The following is a 24214-nucleotide window of genomic DNA, read 5'->3' on the forward strand; positions in this document are numbered from 1 at the left end:
GTGATAGTTCTGTAGTTTGTGCTTAATCCCAAATAGTCACTGTAGAACTCTAACATTATATACACAGTGCACATTTAATGTCTGAGTCATTAGATTCGAACTTTAATACTGCGGCAAAGCATCCTCTGTTTTGTACATGATGTACATTGTGTTTTGTCTGCACAGTAAAGCAAGTGAATAATGGATTAGAACAAGTTCATCTCTACCTTCTTGTGATGAGTTACAGCATCCCAAAAACCATTCCCTCTACATCTAGCTCGATTTAATTCAATTCCTTTGTTGCAGGTTAGACTGCCAGTACAACTTTCACATGTTTTATTTTACAAGAGCATTCTATAAAGCCATTTAAGTACTATATGTTCAAATAAATATATATATATATATATATATATATATATATTTATTTATATTTATTTTTTTCTCTTCCATCAAAATTGAAGAATAGATGTTTTTTTGTTTTTAATTCAGTTCTTTAGTTAGGGTGGAATACTGTAGTACTGTAGTACTGTAGTACAAAATAAGTAGTAATTTGCATTGTGCAGTAAGTCACAACATATGTATGGTCCTCAGCCAGTGTTCATTACTGCACTAGGGAAAAAAGGAAACACTCTTTGTACATCCCTGCAGTGAGTGGGGCCTGCATTATTAGGGTTGTGATGCCCATTGTTGAAAGAAAGTCACCTCTGAAGAAGAGGTAATCTTATAAACTGACTCAACCTTACACTGTTGGTGCTGTTGGTACAGACCACTGGTATTCCAACCCAGCGGTTGGAATTGAGAAGTGATAGGGCTCACAGATATTTTCTGTAATGACTGTGACAAACGCTCTTTTCTACGGTCGTTTGCCTCAAACTCCTGGAGGAGTATGGATGCTGGCCTCCAGCCCACCGACAATTTTCCAGGTCGTAGCCCCCATTCAAGAGTTACCCTGCTCGGCCACCATTATGAGGTTTTCCTCAGTGCCCCTGGTTCGGCACTTTCCCTTCATTTGAATGGACCGGCTCAATGGCTGCAGTTCACATGAACCAGCTCACGAGCTGTCCTCAGTGGTACTTAGCCGACAACCACTATGGAACTAATTTCAGCATGAGGACTTTGTGATTCCCAATCACCACGAATGTTGTGGAACTCTTTTCAGCATGAGGTGACCGTATGGTGCCCGGATAACTTGGTCCGGGGTTTTAAACCACTTGTGACCTGCCAGGAGAGCACTTTTTGGAGGGAAGGTGGCTAAGACTAAGGGAAACTAACTCTGAGAGCCAGCTGGAGCACCCCGTATTTCAGACGCAGGAGCTCCTGAAAGTTGACCGGCAAAAGCACACATTGCTCTGGAACTATTTGGGGCATAGGACCATGTGTGTGTGGCTGGTCAGAACTGTGCCTCGGTGGAGTTTCCCCTACACTGCATGGATCTGAGCGCTATTTGCAAAACTTGGGTGCTCAGATCAGGGCTGTTTGGGGATGAATGACATACGGGGTTATTATATGGTTTTTATGATGTCAGGGTACTTTTGTTTTTGTGTTTGGCTCCTTGGAGATAATTAGCTCCATTATCTCCCAGGCACAGAGATTCCTGGAAGGGGCTTGTATTGTATTGTTTGGAGACCCCTTGGTGGGGTCTGTGCATAAAATGCAGAGTTTAGCTCATTAAAATCAGTTTTACTCCCAGAACGGTGTGTCCTCGAGTTACTGGGGAGGAGGAGAGCTATTCATTTGACATGTGCAATTCGTTTTTCGGTCCGAATGTCAGAATTTCCAAAGTGCTTCTGAAAAGTGGCAAAACAGGAGAAGGAGGGGAAATTAAAGGAATGATGACAGGAATCAACCCCTAACCTTAGTAGGGTTGGTGTTAGGAGTAGGGTTAGTTTTAGGGAATTGCCAACGTCCCTAAATTCAGAAGTACCAAACCAAATTTTTTGCCCATGCACATCCCTACTATTTACATTTCAGAGCCTTGTTCCTGAGTTCCAGCTACTACAGATCCAGTGGAGGAAAGTCCAGGTCAGGACTAGCATTTCGATACAATGACCTTACCCAATCCACCCTATTATGGAAGATGTATTGAGACTCATTTTTTTTTTATTCTTCTTCTTATGTTGTCCAAGCTCAACTTATTACTTAAAATAAACATTTTTTTTTATTGCATTATTCAGTTTTGTTCAGTCTCCTTTACAATAGGGGCAGTCTTTTACCATCTGAAATTGCATTTATGCTTTAGTATTTTTTTTGAGAGAACTTATGTTACAAATTTCTCGAAACTATGTAAAATGTAATGATGAGAAAAAGTATCAAATGCACATAAGGCACACTCCAGACCCTGCTTTAAAGTCCTCAAACTCCGGCCCCCCAGATGTTGCTGAACTACAACTCCCATGATTCTCTAGCTATCTATGTAATTCAAAGAATCATGGGAGTTGATCCTTTAAAGGATCACTATAGGGTCAGGAACACAAACATGTATTCCTGACACTAAAGTGCTAAACCCACCATTTAGGTGGCTTCCCCCCTATAAAAGTTTAAAACTCATCTTATTTCCAGCCCTGGCATACCCGCATTGTCCAATTTTTATTTTTTTAGCCAATCCAATGCTTTCCCATTAAGCTGTAGTTGTTCTGGTGACTATAGTGTCCCTTTAAGCATTTCACTTTGCTAAAGTGTAGGGATCGACCGATGTTTTTTTTTTTTTGGAGCAGATAATCTGTGAACTTTTAGGCCGATAGCCGATAACTTGCCGATATTCTGTACATTTACCATTTTGAAAAAATACAACTATTTCTAAAGGTAAATGCACAAAATATAAATGCCACATGTTGTGGATGCAGTGTGTTTAGACAGGGGAGCTGTGTGTGTTTGTGTACTGGATGCACTGTGTATTTGTGTAGTGTGTATGTAATAAATGCAGGGTTTGTTTGTGTAGTGTGTATAGTGAATGCAGTGAGTGTTTAGTGTGTGTGTATATAGTGAATGCAGAGTGTGTTTGTGTAGTGTGTATATAATGTATTGTGTGTGTTTGTATAGTGTGTTTGTGTAGTGTGCGTATAGTGAATGCAGCGTGCGTGCGTGTAGTGTGTGTGTATATGATGCAGATTGTGTGTGTTTGTATAGTGTGTGTATATGATGCAGATTGTGTTTGTGTGGTGTGTGTATATGATGCAGAGTGTTTGTATAGTGTGTGTGTATATGATGCAGAGTGTTTGTATAGTGTGTGTGTATATGATGCAGAGTGTTTGTATAGTGTGTGTGTATATGATGCAGAGTGTTTGTATAGTGTGTGTGTATATGATGCAGAGTGTTTGTATAGTGTGTGGATCTGATGCACAGTGTTTGTATAGTGTGTGGATCTGATGCACGGTGTTTGTATAGTGTGTGGATCTGATGCAGAGTGTTTGTATAGTGTGTGGATCTGATGCAGAGTGTTTGTATAGTGTGTGTATCTGATGCAGAGTGTTTGTATAGTGTGTGTATATGATGCAGAGTGTTTGTATAGTGTGTGTATATGATGCAGAGTGTTTGTATAGTGTGTGTATATGATGCAGAGTGTTTGTATAGTGTGTGTATATGATGCAGAGTGTTTGTATAGTGTGTGTATATGATGCAGAGTGTTTGTATAGTGTGTGTATATGATGCAGAGTGTTTGTATAGTGTGTGTATATGATGCAGAGTGTTTGTATAGTGTGTGTATATGATGCAGAGTGTTTGTATAGTGTGTGTATATGATGCAGAGTGTTTGTATAGTGTGTGTATATGATGCAGAGTGTTTGTATAGTGTGTGTATATGATGCAGAGTGTTTGTATAGTGTGTGTATATGATGCAGAGTGTTTGTATAGTGTGTGTATATGATGCAGAGTGTTTGTATAGTGTGTGTATATGATGCAGAGTGTTTGTATAGTGTGTGTATATGATGCAGAGTGTTTGTATAGTGTGTGTATATGATGCAGAGTGTTTGTATAGTGTGTGTATATGATGCAGAGTGTTTGTATAGTGTGTGTATATGATGCAGAGTGTTTGTATAGTGTGTGTATATGATGCAGAGTGTTTGTATAGTGTGTGTATATGATGCAGAGTGTTTGTATAGTGTGTGTATATGATGCAGAGTGTTTGTATAGTGTGTGTATATGATGCAGAGTGTTTGTATAGTGTGTGTATATGATGCAGTGTGTTTGTATAGTGTGTGTATATGATGCAGTGTTTGTATAGTGTGTGTATATGATGCAGAGTGTTTGTATAGTGTGTGTATATGATGCAGAGTGTTTGTATAGTGTGTGTATATGATGCAGAGTGTTTGTATAGTGTGTGTATATGATGCAGAGTGTTTGTATAGTGTGTGTATATGATGCAGAGTGTTTGTATAGTGTGTGTATATGATGCAGAGTGTTTGTTTGTTATAGTGTGTGTATATTATTATTATTATTATTATTATTATTATTATTATTGCCATTTATATAGCGCCAACAGATTCCGTAGTGCTTTACAATATTATGAGAGGGGATTTAACTATAAATAGGACAATTACAAATAAACTTACAGGAACAATAGGTTGAAGAGGACCCTGCTCAATCGAGCTTACATTCTATAGTATATGATGCAGAGTGTGTTTGTTTGTATAGTGTGTGTATTTGATGCAGAGTATGTGTGTTTGTATGGCTGAGGCAGACTATATACATATGTTGTGGAAATGCAAAGTAGCAGCTAAATTATGGAATATAACTTATGAAAAACTTCAGGCCCTATGGAAATTTAAAATAGACAAAAGAATTGAAATAGCAATATTACATCTTGACTGGCCGGATTTACACCCTAGACAAGCTCTAATGTTAACTCACTTTTTTGCTGCCACAAAACTATTGGCCAGATACTGGAAACTGGATGTTTCTGTTAGTTGGCCAATTCTAAAAAAGCGAATTGTATTCCAGTGTAAAATGGAACAGGGCCTTAAGTGGATTAATAAAAAGGCTGATCAGAACAGTAGTTGGATAGCAGAATGGATGGATAAACTGACTTGATCTTGAGTGAACATGATATTTGAAGTAAGATCTAATTCATATTTTATAATTAAAACCTTATTAATTCAATTAATTAGTATATACAATATACTCTTTAGTTTCTTCCTCAAAGGTATAATTGAATGAGCTTCCTCTAAGATGATAGATAGGGTTTTTCTTTAAGGGATAAATTCTAAGACGACTGGTGCATTGTTATGTCATTGTGTGTTATGTTTGTGGTATTGTTTTTTTGGGGGTTTTTTTCTGACATTTCATGATTTTGATGTATTTGGATGTCAATTTTTGTAAATTTTATTGGCGGGGTCTATTAATATTAATTGCATATGTGTGTTTGTAAAGTATATGTGTTTGTAAATTATAATGAAATAAAAATTATTAATACAAAAAAAATGCATAATTAAAGGGAGGCATGTTTTCAATTATGGTATATATAAGCAGTTTTTATTTATTTTTGTATTTTGGCAGTAGAAGTTTGGGTATTACCTAGCATACCAGGGGTCGGTGACCACTCATATTGTATGAGATTTAACACTCGTTCAGTTCTCCTTTGTAATTTGTAACACTCTTTTTCTTCTAGTTTTCTTTCATTCCATTTCAAACTTAAGTCAGATCTAGAACACAAACCATATGCTGTATGTTGTTCTGCAGGTCATTGGCTTGATGTATTGTCTTTATATTGCAGATAGTGTTTTCAGCAAGACTTTTTCTTTGTTTAGATTCTGGATTTTATTTTTGTATTTTGAAGTTTACTTGTTTACTTTTTTCTTTCTACCATGTTACTTATTGTTGATCTCCGTGTCATTGAGGGATCCTTTTTTATGTTGCATATGTAATTTGAGTAATTATGTCATTCTTTGTTAAAGGCAATACCATGCTGCAAAAGAAAATTACCAAGATGTAGAAAGTAAAGTTAAGAACCTCAAGAAATTTATTAATTTGTTAGATGACATAATGACACAAAGATTCAAGACTTATCAACTGTTTCGGCGGTAAGACCACACTTTATTTTTTTTATTTATATTTTTTTTAACTGTAGTTGTACAAGTAAAGTGTAAGGGATTTTTTTGTTTTTTGGGGGTGGGGGTGTTCTGATGGCAAATACAAAATTAAAAGAGGAAAGAAAGAAATCTGAACTCTAAATACTCACTAATATGCACACTCTCTAACTAAATAATTGTGCTAAATGTTGCACTGGGATGTAGTGAAGCACAGCCCTCTGTTACAGCACAGAGACATACAAAAATAAATCCATACACTTTGTGTGTATTGTCCCTGGTATCTCCTTATTATCGAAGAGCCACTATAGATCCCAAACAGGAATCCCAGGACTTCCAGTAATCAGTGAGAAGCGAACCATTGGTGCCTTATCCCCTTTTCTTAAAAACCTAAACACACACATCTTTGTTATATTTCTCAGTCCGGTCATTAATCAGCTAAAGGAAAATACATTCTTCTATGTCCTCTTTCCTAAAATTGATAATCTCTCCACACAAGAGTTTTCAGTTCCCCTTTACTGCAGCTTTATGGAAAGAAATTTGTTCCAAAATGTATTTGTTCAAAGAGACAAAAGTTCATAGTTGTCCTTTGCATATTTCATTTTCAGTTTTGTTATTTGCATAAAGGTAGCCACATTATCTTATAATCTTCTATTTCCTGCCCTTTAGAGGTTTACCCCCAATTAAATGAATTGACCAACACTAATGGCTGTAATGTTATGATGTAATGAATGTAATGTTATAAGCACAGCTAATAGCACTCCTAGCTAATGATGTCTCTCATAACCCCGGTCCCATCTCAGCAAACCCACCACGTACTAACTCACGGAACCACACCAATCTCATACCCATCTCCTGCTACTCTTCCTCTAAATCCTCCTTCAATACTGTCCTCTGGAATGCACGCTCTGTTTGCAATATTACAAAATCCACTGCTCTCCACGACCTCATCTCTCGTTCCCTAGATTTACTTGCTACCCCTGCATCTTTTATCCTTTGGTGGTCTTCAACTTACACACAACCCAAGACACTCTGAATGTAAAGGTGGTGGTGTAGGGTTCTCCTCTCACCTCACTGCTCCTTCAAACCTCTACCCTCTATTTTAAATTCATTCGATTCGCCTTTTTAAACCCTTCTCTGTTAACATTGCCGTTATTTATCACCCCACTGCTTCCCCTCTCCTCTTCCTTGACCACTTTTCTGCCTGGCTTACCCTACTTCTTCTCTTCTAATATTCCATCCCTAATTCCGGGGACTTCAATATTCCCATTAACCCACCTTTGACCTCAGCAGCCTCTAAACCACTTTCAATTCCTTCCTTCCTCGGGCTATTACAGTGGGCTAATTCTACCACCCATGTTGCTGGCAATACCCTCAACCTCATTTTCTCTCATGCATGCACAGTGCCTAAAATCTGCAACACTCCATTTCCTCTCTCTGATCACCACCTCTTATTGTTTGCTCTCAAGTGCCCCCTCACCCAACCTAAGCCTAACCCCTCTCAACTCAGGAGGAACCTTAATTCTATCGACCTTCAGCAGCTGTCAGCTGATATTGATTCACAACTGCTATCCATCCCTTCCATCTCCTGTCCTTCACTGGCCATTTCCACATATAACACTACCTTCACCTCTGCCTTGAACACGGCAGCCCTGCTCCAAACATACAACTCGAAGAGGTCACGCCCCCAACCGTGGCATACAAAATCAACACACTACCTGCAAAGATGCTCCTGTTGTGCTGAACGCTTTTGAAGGAAGTCTCGCACCCAGTCAGTCTTTCTCCATTATAGATTCATATTGTGTTCATACAGTGCAGCCCTTGCCCTCGCCAAACAGTCATACTTTTCCTCTCTTGTTAGTTCATTCCCTCACAATTCCAAGCATCTCTTTGACACCTTTAACTCTCTTCTTTGCACTGCTGTGGCCACCCCCCAAACTAACCTTACAGGCGATAGCTTTTGCTTTACCGACGAGATTGAACAGCTAAAGAAAGAATTCTCCCCACCTTGCCGTTCTCTTTCTCAACCACACATAGATCATGCCTTTCCTACCCTTCAGACTTTCTCCCCGGGTACTGAACAAGAGGTGGCTGCGCTTCTCCTTTCCTCTCGCCCCACTACTTGCCTGCTCGATCCTGCCCCATCTCACCTTAATAGATCTCTCTCCCCTTGTCTTGCGCCTTCCTTAAAGGACCACTATATACACACAGTCCACTTCAGCTCAATTAAGTGGTCTGGTTGCCAGGTCCATCTTGTGTTAACCCTGCAGCTGTAAACATAGCAGTTTAAGAGAAACTGCTATGTTTACACTAGGGTTAATCCAGCCTCTAGTGGCTGTCTCACTGACAGCCGCTAGAGGCGCTTCCGCGCTTCTCACTGTGAGAATCAGTGAGAAGACGCTGATGTCCATGGGAATGCATTGAGAAACGCTTTCCCATGGACTATTGACTGCTTTTGCCGCACATGCGCATTCGGCGCAGAGGGAGGAGAGTTCCCCAGCGCAGAGGTAGCCCGGCGCTGGAGAAAGGTAAGTGTTTAACCCCTTCAGCCCAGCGGGAGTGAAACCCTGAGGGTGGGGGGAACCTAAAGACCCTATAGTGCCAGGAAAACAAGTTTGTTTTCCTGGCACTCTAGTGGTCCTTTAACAAACATCTTCAATTGCTCTCTCTTCTGGCGTTGTCCCTGCTGACCTTCAACATGCCACTGTAGTACCTATCTTGAAAAAACATCTCTCGACCTGTCCTCCCCCTCTAACTATATCGTCCCATATCCCTGCTCCCATTTTCCTCAAAGCTGTTTCACTTCCTCAATTCCAACCCTCTTCAATCTGGCTTCTGCCCTCTCCACTCTACTGAGACTGCTCTTAACGACCTAATTGCAGCTAAATCCAAAGGCCACTACTCAATAATAAATCTTCTTGACCAATTTGCTGCTTTTGACACCGTTGATCATGCACTCCTTCAAATTCTTCAATCATTCCTTCTCTGTAACTGTCCTCTCATGGTTTTCCTCTTCTCTCCCAACGCTCATTCTGTGTCTCCTTTTCTAATGATACCTCCTCCCCTCGTCCAGTCTCTGTGGGTGTCTCCCAAGGCTCTGTCCTTGGTCCCCTTCCATTTTCTCTTTATACTGCCTCTCTTGGAAAACTTATTGCCTCAATTGGATTCCACTGCCATCTGTATGCTGAGGACACCCAGATATATCTCTCCTCCTCAGACCTCTCCCCTGCTGTCCTGCAACGTGTCACTGCTTGCCTTTCTTCCATCTCTGACTGGATGTCCTCCCGCTTTCTGAAACTCAATCTCTCTAAAACTGAGCTCCTTGTCTTTCCTCCTCCTAATACGGATCCTCCTCTTTCGCTCTCCCTTCAAGTTAGTGGTATCCATATAAGTCCATCCTTGCAAGCACGCTGTCTTGGCGTCATACTTTATTCTGGCCTCACCTTTGTGCCCAACATCCAGTATGTTGCCAAATCCTGCAGATTCCATCTTAAAAGCCTAGCAACTAGCAGTAAGCAGCATGAACAGTAAATTACCCAATTTATTATAATAAGAGCAAAACACAAGGGGGAATCGTTTATAAAGTTATAAAACATCACTTTTAATATAATTATTTAAAATATTAGGAACATTTGGTATTTATGGTAGGAAAACACCCTTATCAGATCATGGTTCAAAAAAAATGAATGAAAATGTAAATGTTCAAATTGCTCTGAATCAAAAAATAATAAATTTTAAAAAAATTGTAATAGGGTGTTTTCCTATCACATATACCAAATGTTCCTAACATTTTAAATAATTGTATTAAAAGTTACGTTTTATAACTTTATTTCATTTTGGGTTACTCTTTACACACGGTTCCCCCTTGTGTTTTGTTATTATAATAAATCTTATTATAATAAACTCTGTCTGGGGATTACCCCCCTTCTCTTATCAGAGTAACCTGACACTTACTCCCTAGAAGGTTACTATCACTTAGTAAATTACCCAAATTTCCCATAACTCCCACTCTTCTCAGCTAGCAAAATATATAATTTTAAAATATTTAAATTAATGAAATTAATTGACCCCTCAGGGGTTAAATACTGTGATCTGTATTTTGATCACTGTAGAAGCAGATAATCACTGATCCGTCTCCCTGCACTTCCCACTGGACGTGGAAGAGCAGGGAGACGGATCGTGAGTCCCTGTAGCACATGTGCTCGCTCTAAAAGCCTATCTGCGATTACAGCTGCAGGGGCAGCGCGATTGGGTGCTCCCGGTCTGCCTCGAATACCGAGGTAGACCGGAGGAGCGTTAACCCCCGCGATCGCCGGCACCTCTGCGATCTTGGGTTACTTAGCGCGTGGCAGACACGTCTGGCGTTAAGGGGTTAATTCCCTCCTCATAATATTGTAAAGCGCTACGGAATCTGTTGGCGCTTTATAAATAGCAATAATAATATCTTCATTTACTCGGTATTTTAAAGACCTAATTGTGAATTCACCATAACATTGTTTTTTCCAAGCTCTTTTAGGATGGAATTGCATTTAGTCATGGTAAGACTTTCATTTAATTGATGTTGCTGATACAATCTCTGGAAAGAGATTGATAATTCAACTAATTTAACCTTGGCTTCTTCTCCAAGGCCCTTTTGACATTGTTCTTCTTTAGAAAATGAAAGAAGGGAAAACAAAAACTTAATACCACTTCATTAAAAAAAAAAAATAAATATCTAGCGATTTACGTTGAATCATTCTCTTATATTACTCATGATATTGGCTGGCTGGGGAGATTCCGATGTCTACTTTAAATGCCCACCTATAACATGCATTAAAATACCAAGAAAGAAAGGGTGATTGGTGCAGCATTTTTTCCTGTGTCTTTTCATTTGATTTCCAATCTTTTCCTTTCCTACTCTGCCTTTGTGTGTTTTACATTTAAGTGTATATTATATTATTGTAGGTAAATACACAAAGCTGCACACCAAAAGATACCTTGCACTATACAGAGTTTGTATCTGGCCTGGTATACATTAGCTGCACTCTATTACTGTCTCTTACATCTAGATATACATACCACTCAGCACAATTTTGTGTTTTTATTTTGTTTTCATTTAGTATTGTCCTTTTAAATAGTTTTTTCATATTTCTACTCCTTTTACAGGTGCCTTACTTTAAGATGCAAGTTTTATTTTGATACCTTGCTATCTCAGAGAGCCTACTCGGGGAAAATCTCTTTTGATCATAAGAATGAAACTCTCTCAATAACCGTAAGCCTGCCTCTTCATGTATTAAGCAATGCCAATAGCCTACTGCAAGTATTCATCAGTGAATATCTTATAAGAATATAGTTCTAACAAGTAATGTATGAAAACCTATTAAATTGTTGTTGATTTAGAAATCTTTCATTATACAAGGAAGCATTCCTCTGCACTCGGAGCACTAGTCTGTATTCTGCTCAGTGTTTCAGTGTATGAACATGTTCACCTCCTGAACCTTCCATTCTTAGAAACCATAAATCCGTTATTGAGTATGTGTACAGGCAGACGCTGTTGGAGATCTGATCAAAGAGTTGGTCATTTAATAAAACACACAAACAGAATGATTGTGGGGTGAGGGTCACTGGGCAGGTACTGTGGCCTCTTTAAAATGCTTTTTTTTTTATTTATCCAGCTCTGTGCAAAGGGCCAGAGCATTTCTTTTTACACAAGCCTGACAGCAAAATCTTTGTTATAATCATCAGGATTTAAATGCTATTTCATACATACATACACACATACACACATACACACACACACATACATACGTACACACGTGCATATACACACACACATACATACATACACACACACACACACACACACACAGGAAGGACCCTGCCCAAAGTCTAATAATTTGACAGTTAAGTGCTCTTTAAAGAAATAGGAATGGAGTTTGAGGTATAGTCTAGTGCTAGGCAGCCTTCGCTATTGCAGATGTTGTGGTCTACATATTTCTTAATGCTTTTACAGCCATAATGCCGGCAAAGCATGAGGAGAGACATAGTCCACAACAGCTGGAGTGCCGAAAGTTTGCCTACCACTGGTCTATGTTAATGAGTAGCTATTAATGTGTTCCACCAACAGGTGCCAGTAGCCACTGAAGGCCTACCTCTCTGCCAAATACTGGTTATTGCACAATACAGCACACTTGACACTACTAGTCCAAGCTAGATATATATGCTGGTCTTATTCTTATTTCACCTATCTAATCATGCTTGATATTCTTTGTGCAATTTAGTAACCAACTTTAGTGAAGTCACCGATTCTTTCTTTAATTCCAGGTTCAGCCTGGGGAAGGAAACAAGGCAGCATTGTCTGATATGAGATCCTTGTCTGGAGGCGAACGTTCTTTTTCAACAGTGTGTTTCATCCTTTCTCTCTGGTCGATTGCAGAATCACCCTTCAGATGTTTGGATGAGTTTGATGTTTATATGGTAAAGCTTTTCTTTCTTTATTGTAGTTATTACATTCTCAAATTGGTCAGCAAGTTAAGTACATCCACCCTCTCACAATCCTCAAACTTCGATTGTGAGATTCCTGTACCTTCTTCTATTGCTATAATCTTTTTCAAAATTATTATTGTCCCATGACGTCTGCTTGTCACAATCACCACCTCAAGCATATTAGCTACCATACACCTCGAACAGAATTTGCAATATGTTACTTTATTGTAGCCTGTCCCCCATGGGGTGCTTAACTTTCCTTATATTCAATATTTCAGCCTAGCTTTCTTTTTTGTGAAGAATAGTTAACTTAAGTATCGTTTTTAAGAACCATTTGACTTGTGATAAAGGACCACCCCAATCTTTTTCACATTGATAATGAGGTATTAGCACTGTCCATTTGATCCGGCATGGGGGGAATTGGCATTGCTAAGGGGGAAGTGTTAATCAACGTTGTCAAGTAGTCTGAGGAGGGCAGTTTGCATAAAGAGCCTCTGCTTTTATTTTTAAAAAAATTCTAAACTTCATATCAGTAATCTTTTATTTAGAGGGCATCTTTAAAGGGATACCATAACTGGCAGAGAATTGAGCAGTAAGACTGCAGGGGCATGATCTGTACACCAAAACTGCTTCATCAAGCTAAAGTTGTTTAGGTGACTATTGTGTACCATTAAGTAATAAAACTCTTTTTATTTATTTTCATGTTCAAACTATTTAATCAAAATCAAGCAGCTCATCATTTTTAATACAACGACAGATGACTCCTAAAAACCTCAGTTTCTATATGAAAACACATGAAGATCACATTAAATACCAATCTTTATCATTGTGCTGTATAGTGTACGTGTCAGGGCTTCTAATCTTGTCATGTTATCTTTACATACCACAGGACATGGTGAACAGAAGAATTTCGATGGATATGATGCTGTCCATGGCGGATTCCCAGAGATTCCGACAGTTTATTTTGTTAACCCCACAAAATATGAGGTAATTTGTCTACTCTTTAATTGGTGTCATTGGGTCCATCTACACATGCTCAAAGAATTGATGAAAACGTTCATTAAGCATTGTTTAATTTCCATTTTCCATTATGATCAAAGTCTCTTGGTGTGCTTTAGCAGGATGAGAAACTTGGAGGAAAAATGCAATGAGTTATTACAAGTAGATTAATTGATCTGGTTTACTGGGATTTAAAGTCATAATACAGCTTATAAATAACTGCTTTAAGGATTTCTGTTTTTGTTAATTGCCATTTGCCAGATTGGCTATGCTGCCTTTCAGACGGTATGGCAGCCCAGAAATGAAAATTAACCCCACCGTGACATACCATTTGAAAAAAGTAGACAAACCAGGGTATTCAAAATGACGTATGTCCAGACCTATGTAGTAGCCACTTAACCACAAACACTTTCCAAAGTTAGCATTCATATTTGTTTATTACAATTTATTTACACAAAAACTGCACTTTTACTGCTGATTTCATCGTCGTGATAGGTTTTACAGTTTTAAACACTTATATTTGTGTTTAGCATAGTCTCCTGAGTATAACAATACCCCCCATGTACAGGTTTTATGGTGTTTTGGAAAGTTACAAGGTCAGTATAGTGCTTGCCAAATTGGTTTGCTGGTTCTGTGTTGCCTTTTGAGACCATATTGTAGCCCAGGAATGTGATATAACCCTATCATGGCATAACATTTTCAAATGTAGACAACCCAGGGTATTCAAAATGGGGTATTTCCAGTCTTTTGTAGTATCCACATGCTGGCCAAAGTTAGCATTTTTATTTGTTTTTTTATATAAAAAAAAAATCTCTCCCCCTCCTCCCTCCTGCACCTTTCAGTTTGAGGCACATCTTGTGCTATTTATGACACCTCACTCCCTCCCCTTCTCTAACATCAGTTGTTTTAAGTGTTAACCTCTATCAGATTTGATCAGTTTTGCTTCAGACCTGAAGAAGAGTCGAAAACTATCGATAGCTTGTCTTTGTAATATTATGTTAGTCCAATTAAAAAAAGGTATCATTGCAATATATATACACTGCTCAAAAAAATAAAGGAAACACAAAAATAATACATCCTAGATCTGAATGAATTAAATATTCTTCTGAAATACTTTGTTCTTTACATAGTTGAATGTATTGACAACAAAATCACACAAAAATTAAAAAAATGGAAATCAAGTTTTTCAACCCATGGAGGTCTGGATTTAGAGTCACACTCAAAATTAAAGTGGAAAAACACACTACAGGCTGATCCAACTTTGATGTAATGTCCTTAAAACAAGTCAAAATGAGGCTCAGTAGTGTGTGTGTGGCCTCCACGTGCCTGTTTGACCTCCCTACAATGCCTGTGCATGCTCCTGATGAGGTGGCGGATGGTCTCCTGAGGGATCTCCTCCCAGACCTGGACAGTCTGTGGTGCAACGTGACATTGGTGGATGGAGCGAGACATGATGTCCCAGATGTGCTCAATTTGATTCAGGTCTGGGGAACGGGCGGGCCAGTCCATAGCATCAATGCCTTTGTCTTGCAGGAACTGCTGACACACTCCAGCCACATGAGCTCTAGCACTGTCTTGCATTAGGAGGAACGCAGAGCCAACCACACCAGCATATGGTCTCACAAGGGGTCTGAGGGTCTCATCTCGGTACCTAATGGCAGTCAGGCTACCTCTGGCGAGCACATGGAGGGCTGTGCGGTCCCCCAAAGAAATGCCACCCCACACCATTACTGACCCACTGCCAAACCGGTCATGCTGGAGGATGTTACAGGCAGCAGAACGTTCTCCACGTCGTCTCCAGACTCTGTCACGTCTGTCACATGTGCTCAGTGTGAACCTGCTTTCATCTGTGAAGAGCACAGGGCGCCAGTGGCGAATTTGCCAATCTTGGTGTTCTCTGGCAAATGCCAAACGTCCTGCACGGTGTTGGGCTGTAAGCACAACTCCCACCTGTGGACGTCGGGCCCTCATACCACTCTCATACCACCCTTATGGAGTCTGTTTCTGACCGTTTGAGCAGACACATGCACATGCACATTTTAAATTTGCCCTTCACGCCCAAATAACACTACATGACGGATTTGAGAACCTCGTAGATCTCAGAGAATGTCACCTCAAGCAAAGTTGATCTGTAAACAAGACTTATGGCATCTGCTTCCTAGGATAAAACTCTGCCTGCACCTCACCTATTCAGCCTGGGTGACTGGCATTGTGGAGAGTGCAGAGGCCCAAACAGTAACTCCTCAGAGAAAGCCATGTAAGATAACGAACGAGAATGCAGAGTTTGCCCTTTCTCTAGTGTTAAACCAGTATATAACCTAACTTCTCCTGTCCATGGACTTGAAAATAGTTTTTAGCAAAAACAAGTTAAGATTAATTTTTTTTATTTTTTATAATGACCTGTAACCATCCGATTTAATAAATGGGAAAGCTATGTAAGATGGATCGGTGATTTTTTTTTTTTTTTTTTTTAAGTTAACTTGAAAATCTCTAAAGATATTAAAGCACTGATTTAAATAAAGTTTAATTAAACCAAAATATTTTACTAAATTGAAATGTGATTAAAACTGAAAGCAGTGTGTAATAGTCTCAAGATTCAATAATTGTCACAAGATTCCCGAAAGCCAGTTTTTTAAAAAAAAAAAAAAAGCCTTATAAAGTAAACCATAAAAAAGTGGATACATTTTCTCTTTAAGCTTGTAGGTTTCTAATGCACATCTTGTCAGAAAACACTTGTTCAAATCTTCCTTGAGAATACTATGCTCTTGATTCTTCTAATCAGAATCATTCAAGCAGTGTGTAACTGGAGCATCTTAATCTGATTTACACAAATTCATGAAACTGATGTTATATCATGAAGTTTATATAATGATTTATTAGCTCCTCCCTTTCTAACCCTGTGTATACACCTTATAAGAACAGTGACTGAGTAACACCACACAAAAACAAAAGTTTTAGACTTTTAGAAAAAAAAACAGACTTTTCTAAAATTAGAATGTGTAAAGGAGTCATTATCAGATTGGAGCAATTTAAATGGAGTCCAAGAGAAATGGGATTATTTAAAAGTTGCACTGCTGAAGGCAACAGAAAATTGCATTAGTCTTGTCAGTAAAAGCAAAAAATTATAGAAACCACTGTGATACTCTGCAGATGTGGCCAAAATAGTAAAGAACTAAAAGTTAGCATTTAGTAATTATAAAAAAAAAAAAAAACCCAGAGTGAGGAAGACAGAATGATCTATAAGATTAGACAGAAAGAGGCTAAGCAAGTTATATGAGCTTCCAAATCACACACAGAAGAGAAAATAACAGTCAGTAAAAAAAGGGGGACAAAACTTTTTTTTAGATACATAAATGAGAAAAGGAAAGTAAAACAAGGATTAGTTAGATTTAAAAAAAAAAAAGAAGGAAGGTATGTAGAAGAGGATAAAGGTCTAGCTGACTGCCTCAATGAATATTTTTGTTCAGTATTTACAGAGGAAAATGAAGAAAAGGGACCTCAGTTAGGAAAAATGACAAATAAGTCATTTACATGTGAGTTTACAGAGGAAGAGGTTCTATTTCAACTGTCAAAAGTAAAGACAAATAAGTCAATGGGACCTGATGGAATACACCCAAAGCTATTAAAAGAGCTTAGTGGTGTACTAGCAAAACCATTAACAGATTTATTTAACCAATCATTAACAGGAGTAGTCCCAAAAGATTGGAAGTTAGCGAATGTTGTGCCCATTCACAAGAAAGGTAATAGGGAGGAGTCTGGCAACTATAGGCCAGTAAGCCTTACTTCAGCAGTGGGGAAAGTAATAGAAACCATGTTAAAGAATAGGATTGTTGAACATCAAAAAATACATGGATTTCAAGATCAGAGACAACATGGGTTTACTTCAGGGAGATCATGCCAAACTAATCTTATTGATTTTTTTGATTGGGTAACTAAAATAATAGATCAGGGTGGTGCAGTAGACATGCTTACCTAGATTTCAGTAAGGCTTTTGACACTGTTGTACATAGAAGGCTTATCAATAAACTGCAATATTTAAGTTTGGATTCCAATATTGTTGAATGGGTAAGGCAGTGGCTGAGTGGCATGCAACAGAGGGTTGTAGTCAATGGAGTATATTCAAAGCTTGGGCTTGTCACCAGTGGGGTACCTCAGGGATCTGTACTTGGACCCATTCTCTTTAATATTTTTATTTGTGTTATTGCAGAAGGTCTTGATGGTAAGGTATGTCTTTTTGATGATACTAAAATATGTAACAGGGTTGATGTTCCATGAGGGATAAGCCAAATGGCAAATTATTTAGGTAAACTAGAAAAATGGTCAGAGTTGGGGGCAACTGACATTTAATGTGGATAAGTGCAAGATAATGCATCTTGGATGTAAAAACCCAAGGGCAGAGTACAGAATATTTGACAGACTCCTAACCTCAACATCTGAGGAAAGGGATTATGGGGTGATTATTTCTGATGACTTAAAGGTAGGCAGACGATGTAATAGAGCAGCAGGAAATGCTAGCAGAATGCTTGGTTGTATAGGGAGCGGTATTAGCAGTAGAAAGAGGAAAGTGCTCATGCCATTGTACAGAACACTGGTGAGACCTCACTTGGAGTATTGTACGCAGTACTGGAGACCTTATCTTCAGAAGGATATTGCTACTTTAGAGAGAGTTCAGAGAAGGGCTACTAAACTGGTTCATGGATTGCAGGATAAAACTTACCAGGAAAGGTTAAAGGATCTTAACATGTATAGCTTGGAGGAAAGACGAGACGGGGGGGGGGGGGGGGGGGGGAATATGATAGAAACATTTAAATACATAAAGGGAATCAACACAGTAAAGGAGGAGACTATATTTAAAAGAAGAAAAACTACCACAACAAGAGGACATAGTCTTAAATTAGAGGGACAAAGGTTTAAAAATAATATCAGGAAGTATTACTTTACTGAGAGGGTAGTGGATGCATGGAATAGCCTTCCAGCTGAAGTGGTAGAGGTTAACACAGTGAAGGAGTTTAAGCATGCGTGGGATAGGCATAAGGCTATCTTAGATATGAGACTAATGAAAGTATATAGAAAATTAAGCAGACTAGATGGGCCGAATGGTTCTTATCTGCCGTCACATTCTTTGTTTCCATGTTGCATTTAATTTTCTATCATCACAAAGAAGCACAATGGTAATATCTAGAAAAGTGGTTCCCAAACCAGTACTCATGGCCCACCAACAGTCCAGAATGTATGGATTTCCCTGCTTTATTGGAAATCGGAGATACAAAAAAACATTTTTTTACTGTTTGTGGGTCTTGAGGAACAAAGGTTTTTTTGGGGGGGGTTTCTGCTACTAGGTAAATTTCAGTTGCTCTGATATGAAAATAATCAATTAACGTAACCAATCTAATTGTCAAGTTATTTAATCGTCTAGTACATTTGCAATTAGAAATAACACATTCTGCATAGAGTGTAAATATATTTGTATTTGAGTTTACGGAGGAAATATTTTTTCTTACAGGTCTTTAAAATTGAGAAATTCTGTATTGCTACAAATAGTCTGGTACTTCTCAGTAAATAAAAGTGGGTCATGTCAAAAATTTGTTTAGAAACCCTGCAAATAATTAAAGCATTTACTTCCCTCGAGAGGCTAACACTGAACTATTTAAACAAAATCTATGATGAAAATTGAATCCTTCAATTACATTGCACAAATTTATATTGTGTAAGAAGGCCTAAACATTAATTGCCACTGCAAGCCTGGGGAGTTCATGGCATGCCACCCCGGGGAGGAACTTCTACTCTCCAATTACTAGTAGGTGAGAGGAAAATGTTTTCTAATGATTGGTGAGCCAAATTTGGGTCCCAATTCTTTAAATATGATCCATTACATTAGACATTTAGTAGCATAATTACAGTGTAATCCTTGACATTATAATTACAAATATTTAATAATAAAAGTATTGCTATATGTAGATTTTGTTTGCATGGAAGTCCAAAAGATTGCTCCTCGGATGATATTTCAGCTTTTTCCCAGATACTTTTTTTTTTTTTTTAATTCTTTATTTTATTGTGCATATAGGTGTAACAGACACGCTCATGGTGCCCCAAAGACATTCCACTTGTTTGTTTTAGCAACATTTGTAACAATGGGGTACATATTGAGTTTTTCACATTTTTATATTTGTGAGTAAATATATAGGCTAAACTACAAGAAGGTGTTTAGGTGTTCATAGGAGACACATGAAAGCAGTATCGTTAATTATACATTTGTAGTGAGTACAAAGTAGGTAAGCCAATAAAGTATCGAACTGGCAGGTTCCAGTTTATCATTGGTTGCAGGCTAAGTGTAAGCTAAGCGTCCGGGAGTCTGCCTAGTGTGCTGATATGAATAAGGGGATTTGCATAAGACAGGTTATTATGGGCTTAGGTCTATGGCAAGAGGGGCCAAACTGCAAGTTATGCATGGGGGAGAAGCCACATGTAAATTAAATGTGCCTGAAACAACAAGGTATCAGCTAGTCAGATGAGTGGTTAACCCGGGTGAGCTTGGATGAGTAGCTGACTACATGCGTTTGGTTCTTTTACTGCACAAGCCTCACTGAACAAAGTTAAGTAACAGTCCCCAGAAAGTCCCCACAGGGTAATAAACTAAGCATGAGCAGATAGAGGTTTCAACTTGCAGTGCTCTCCCTGTGATCTCTGTTGGGTCCGAGAGTTCAGTCAGCCGATGCCTTCCAAAGGGGCTCTTCAGTCCCGCAGCTCTGAGGGGCACAGTGAGCCTCTGATTCTGACAGACGACAGGTGGGGTCGGTCTGCTGCTGGCGCAATGAGCAGGCAAATAGGGAAATTTGATAGTCCTCTGGTCGCAGGATCCGGGAACCTGGTGCAGCCACTGCAGGGCCTCTGGTGTCTTGATCTTAAGTCCGCCACGGTCTGTGTCGGGTCTAGGGCTGGAGGCTTGTGTGTTAGGCTCCTGATGGCGTGCCCTCCGCATTGCGGGCGTGTCGTTCCGCCACAGCGGGAAGAGAGAGTGCATGGTAGCGGTGTGGCTTATTACTCTGCTTCCCGCAGTTGCGGCCCGGGGGTGAGTCTCTGTTGTGGTTTCAAACGACTCACCAGTGGGCGAGGATTGGGGTGCCGCTGCTTGCGCCACGATCTTTGTTTCGCTGCGTAGGGGCCCCTTCTGTGTGGCTCTTTTGTGGTGCTTTGTCTGGGCCGTGAATAAGGGTGGCCCGGCGGTGGGTTAGATCGTAGCGTGGACTGCATTGTTTGCCGTTGTTGGGCCCTTGGTGTCTCTAGAGGCCTCTTCTCCCTCTGCGGTGCCGGTCGGCCGTCAGGGTGTTGGGGCGCCAGTCGGCTTTTTAATTGTAGCTTCTGCTCTGGGGGGTTTTCCCCTTGGAAAGGAGTTGATTGCCATAGTCTGCGTTCCAGCTCCATCCAAAGCTTCACGAAGTGCCTATTCAGCCTTGTGTGATAGTCTTGTATAGCCTCGTTGTGGCGCTCGGTATCTGCAGATTCGTCCATCTTGGGTGAGACCTTGCGCTTTCTCTTTACCCCTGAGGCAGCCTGCACTGCTTCAGCATGCCTGGGGTAGCCTCCGCTGTGCGGACCGCGATCTCCCCCACCGGTCCAAAGGGGGGGGGGGGGGGAACGGGACTCGCTCTCTTTGAATGTGTCGGCAGAGTACCTCCAGGTCGGGAGAGCGACCGCCTTCCCCGCTTGTCGTGTGCTAGGCCGCACCGCCGGTCCCGGTGTCAGCGGGTCTCTAGCGGGTCTCCCAGCCTCCCACTTCACGCCCTCTGTTGCGGGGTGTTTACAAGTATGTGGTGCCGCTGTTTCTCTCTTTGGATGCTGCCTTATGTCGCTTGTGTTGTCGGAGTTGAGCAGGAGCTCCTGAGACACACGTCTGGTCGCCATGTTGGTTAGGCCCCGCCCCCTTTCCAGATACTCTTAACTGGATTAAATAATGTTCTTCTGAAAATGTGAAAAGAGTTACCTTCTTGTGTTGATTTAATAGACCATATTAGTTTGTAAACAAAATACCGTGCTCCAAAATACAGATTTTAAATCTTTCAAGTCCTCTTAAAAATATCTGGCTCAAGTAAAAAGTATGACCATGTTATGCTATTCCCATCACTGCATCAGGTGTTCTCACCTCTCTATACATGGAATGTAATCTCAGTTAATTACACCATATCGTCATCAGGTATCACTAGTTTGTGTACCTCATGTCATTTTATATGGGGAGTGATATAAAATCAGGAATATGATGATTGTTCCCAAGCTTACACAAAAAAGTAATAAAAAAGAGAAGTGGGAATTTTATTTCAGAATATACTTTAACAATGGATCTACTGAGATTTCCATAACCATGCTTTTTATCTGCTGCACCACTTTTCAGCAATGAGAGTTCCGGTTGGTGTTCCCTCTTTTGCTATGTTTACTTTGCACGATGAGGATTATTTGTATTGTAACTGTATGCTATCATGTTTCCCTGCAGCTCCCTTCCTTCCAGCACTCTAATCCGCATCCTTCGAATGCAAGATCCAGACAGAGGACAGACAACTTTACCTTTTCTACCAAGGGGTCAAGAGGAAGAAAATGAAGATTAAATCGGCACTCTTCCCCTCCCTTGCTATGATGAAAGAATGTATTAGTGAATAAAGAAAATCACAATTAGTTTTTTATTAATGCTTCAATTTTCTGAAGGCAGGGTGAAAGAACCAAATCAAAACCTACTTCCAAGCATGCCTTGGACATGTACAATTTCTTTGTTTGCACAGAAAGTTTAGTTTCATATTGTTGCTACTAAATTTACACTTTTGTAGTTTAATTGTACAATTTAAAGTTTGTATGTTGTAGTGTTTTTTTTTTATTGTCTGGGAAGGAGATTTGTAAATACTGCATACTGTTTAAAAGATGCACATTTAAAAGTGATATTTTTTCTGTGAGAATACTTTCATGCTCTTTCTGTCAACCCTTTGATTTGTTATTTCTATGTTACATATATTGATGGGAAAAGTATTTTATTTTTCTAAACCAAATAGACTGCCATTAATGTAAACCTGTCAGACTGTTTGCTCTTTAACATGACCTGTTTTGTGTATATGCTATTTGGGTACCTCTGCGGTGAATACCTTTTAAAGGGCACCACTGTTATGCACATAATGAGTTTGATTTGGTGCAACTATTAGGCAATAATTCTGCTACACATGTGAATATTATATATATATATATATATATTCTTTATTTTGTGCACAAATCCTTTTCACTTGCGACAAACAAATCAAATTCCTGTTACGCCTATCTGTGCTTAAACAAATTGATCCGCACGATATAATGTGACAGGTTGATTTGTTCGGGTGTAAGTTAACAGGAATTCGAGTTAAGGAGTCACTACTCATACTGCATTATGTTCATGGAAAAGTGATGAAAAAGACCTGTATTCAAATTCATTGACACAAAGTACTTAAGAGGACGTGTTACTTGTAAATTCTGTGGGGGGGGGGGGGAATGCTTTCAGATATTCTGCATATTGGTGTCTGTTTGTTGAAGAATAGGGAGGTCTCGATTAACCTCTCATTCTCCCTCCTTTGCCCCACCATCTATGAGTTGCTGTAATCTGCATCTCGTAAATATTCTATAGTCTGTTACTGTTGGATGGGAAAATGAGGTTCCCCATTTTGGGAAAGGGCAAAAATATACAGCAATAAATTTATCAATGTTCCAGCTTTGCGCCTTTCTCTCAGTTTTGGAGGCATTCATAAGACAAGGTATTCTGACTTCTCTATATCCGGTCTTTCTTAAAATGAGTGAAGATATTTGAGCTGAACTTTGCCAGAATTATGTACATACAAACTGACTCGTGCAATAAAATGAAGAGAACCCGGAATAACACAAAAAGGACATTGTTGCATTTTATTCAAAACTCACCTTTTCAACCCTGGCAACGGTGACTCGGGTGTATTGCTAACACTATAGTGTTACTGTAAGAAGGTTTTGACTCCATTTTGGTGTGTTTAAGCTGCTTCTTTATTAAGCAGTGACCTGATAAAGTTGAAACAAAGTCCTATTTCCAGATTTTTGTTATCCTGATGGAAACAGATGACTGATGTTTTTGTGAAATTTGCAGGGTAGATTAAGTCCTTGTCGCTCCCCTCTCCTCCTATAACACCTATTCAGATCCTGCTTTCTATTTCTTATTTTTGAATGACACAGTGATATGGTTTGTCCCTTACCTATGGTGAATATAACATTCAGACTTGATAAAGGCTTAGAGAGAAGCTGAAATGTTGTCTCCACTTGTTTCAAATAAAAAATACTGCCTTTTAGAAGAAACCTCAGGTGTGACTGGATATTTCTTTTCTTCCATTTGATGTCTTCAGGGATTGGCCCTCCTTTTCTGGAGCACCCCCCCTTTTTTTTTTTTTTTTTTTAGAGTGTGCATTATACTCGTGTTTGTGTTTTTGTTTTGTTTTTTTGCAAACAACTGGCGGTGTCCCTAGCAAGTGAAAAGGCAGTGTTTACATGAAAATGCATGCAGGGACTGACTATACTCCCCACAATTACGAAGATCTAGTTGTTCTGATGACTATAGTGTCCCTTTAAAGCTCATATCTGTTGTATATTTGTACTAATGAATAAGTTGGCACTAAGAGGTTTGTACTGACCCTGTATATATTTGTATAGTGCCTTTTTTTTCTTTCTTATGAAGAAAGGCTAGAAATACTGCATTTTTCTTAACTGTTTTCCATCCCTCTTATTTC

At 39.3% G+C, this 24214-nt stretch overlaps 1 protein-coding gene across 1 annotated transcript in view; it reads left to right on the plus strand.

Annotated features, from left to right (window-relative positions):
- SMC6 (structural maintenance of chromosomes 6) overlaps positions 1-22608 on the plus strand; it is a 109918-nt gene extending 87310 nt beyond the window's left edge. Inside the window, exons 23-27 of the mRNA XM_063442137.1 lie at positions 5868-5993; positions 11145-11250; positions 12303-12455; positions 13354-13451; positions 21949-22608. Coding sequence (XP_063298207.1) covers positions 5868-5993; positions 11145-11250; positions 12303-12455; positions 13354-13451; positions 21949-22060 — 595 coding nt within the window. The 3' untranslated portion in view covers positions 22061-22608. The remainder of the gene's footprint in view (positions 1-5867; positions 5994-11144; positions 11251-12302; positions 12456-13353; positions 13452-21948) is intronic.
- The last annotated feature ends 1606 nt before the right edge of the window (positions 22609-24214 follow it).

This window comes from Pelobates fuscus, chromosome 2 (genome assembly GCF_036172605.1).
Source record: "Pelobates fuscus isolate aPelFus1 chromosome 2, aPelFus1.pri, whole genome shotgun sequence".
NCBI lineage: Eukaryota > Metazoa > Chordata > Amphibia > Anura > Pelobatidae > Pelobates > Pelobates fuscus.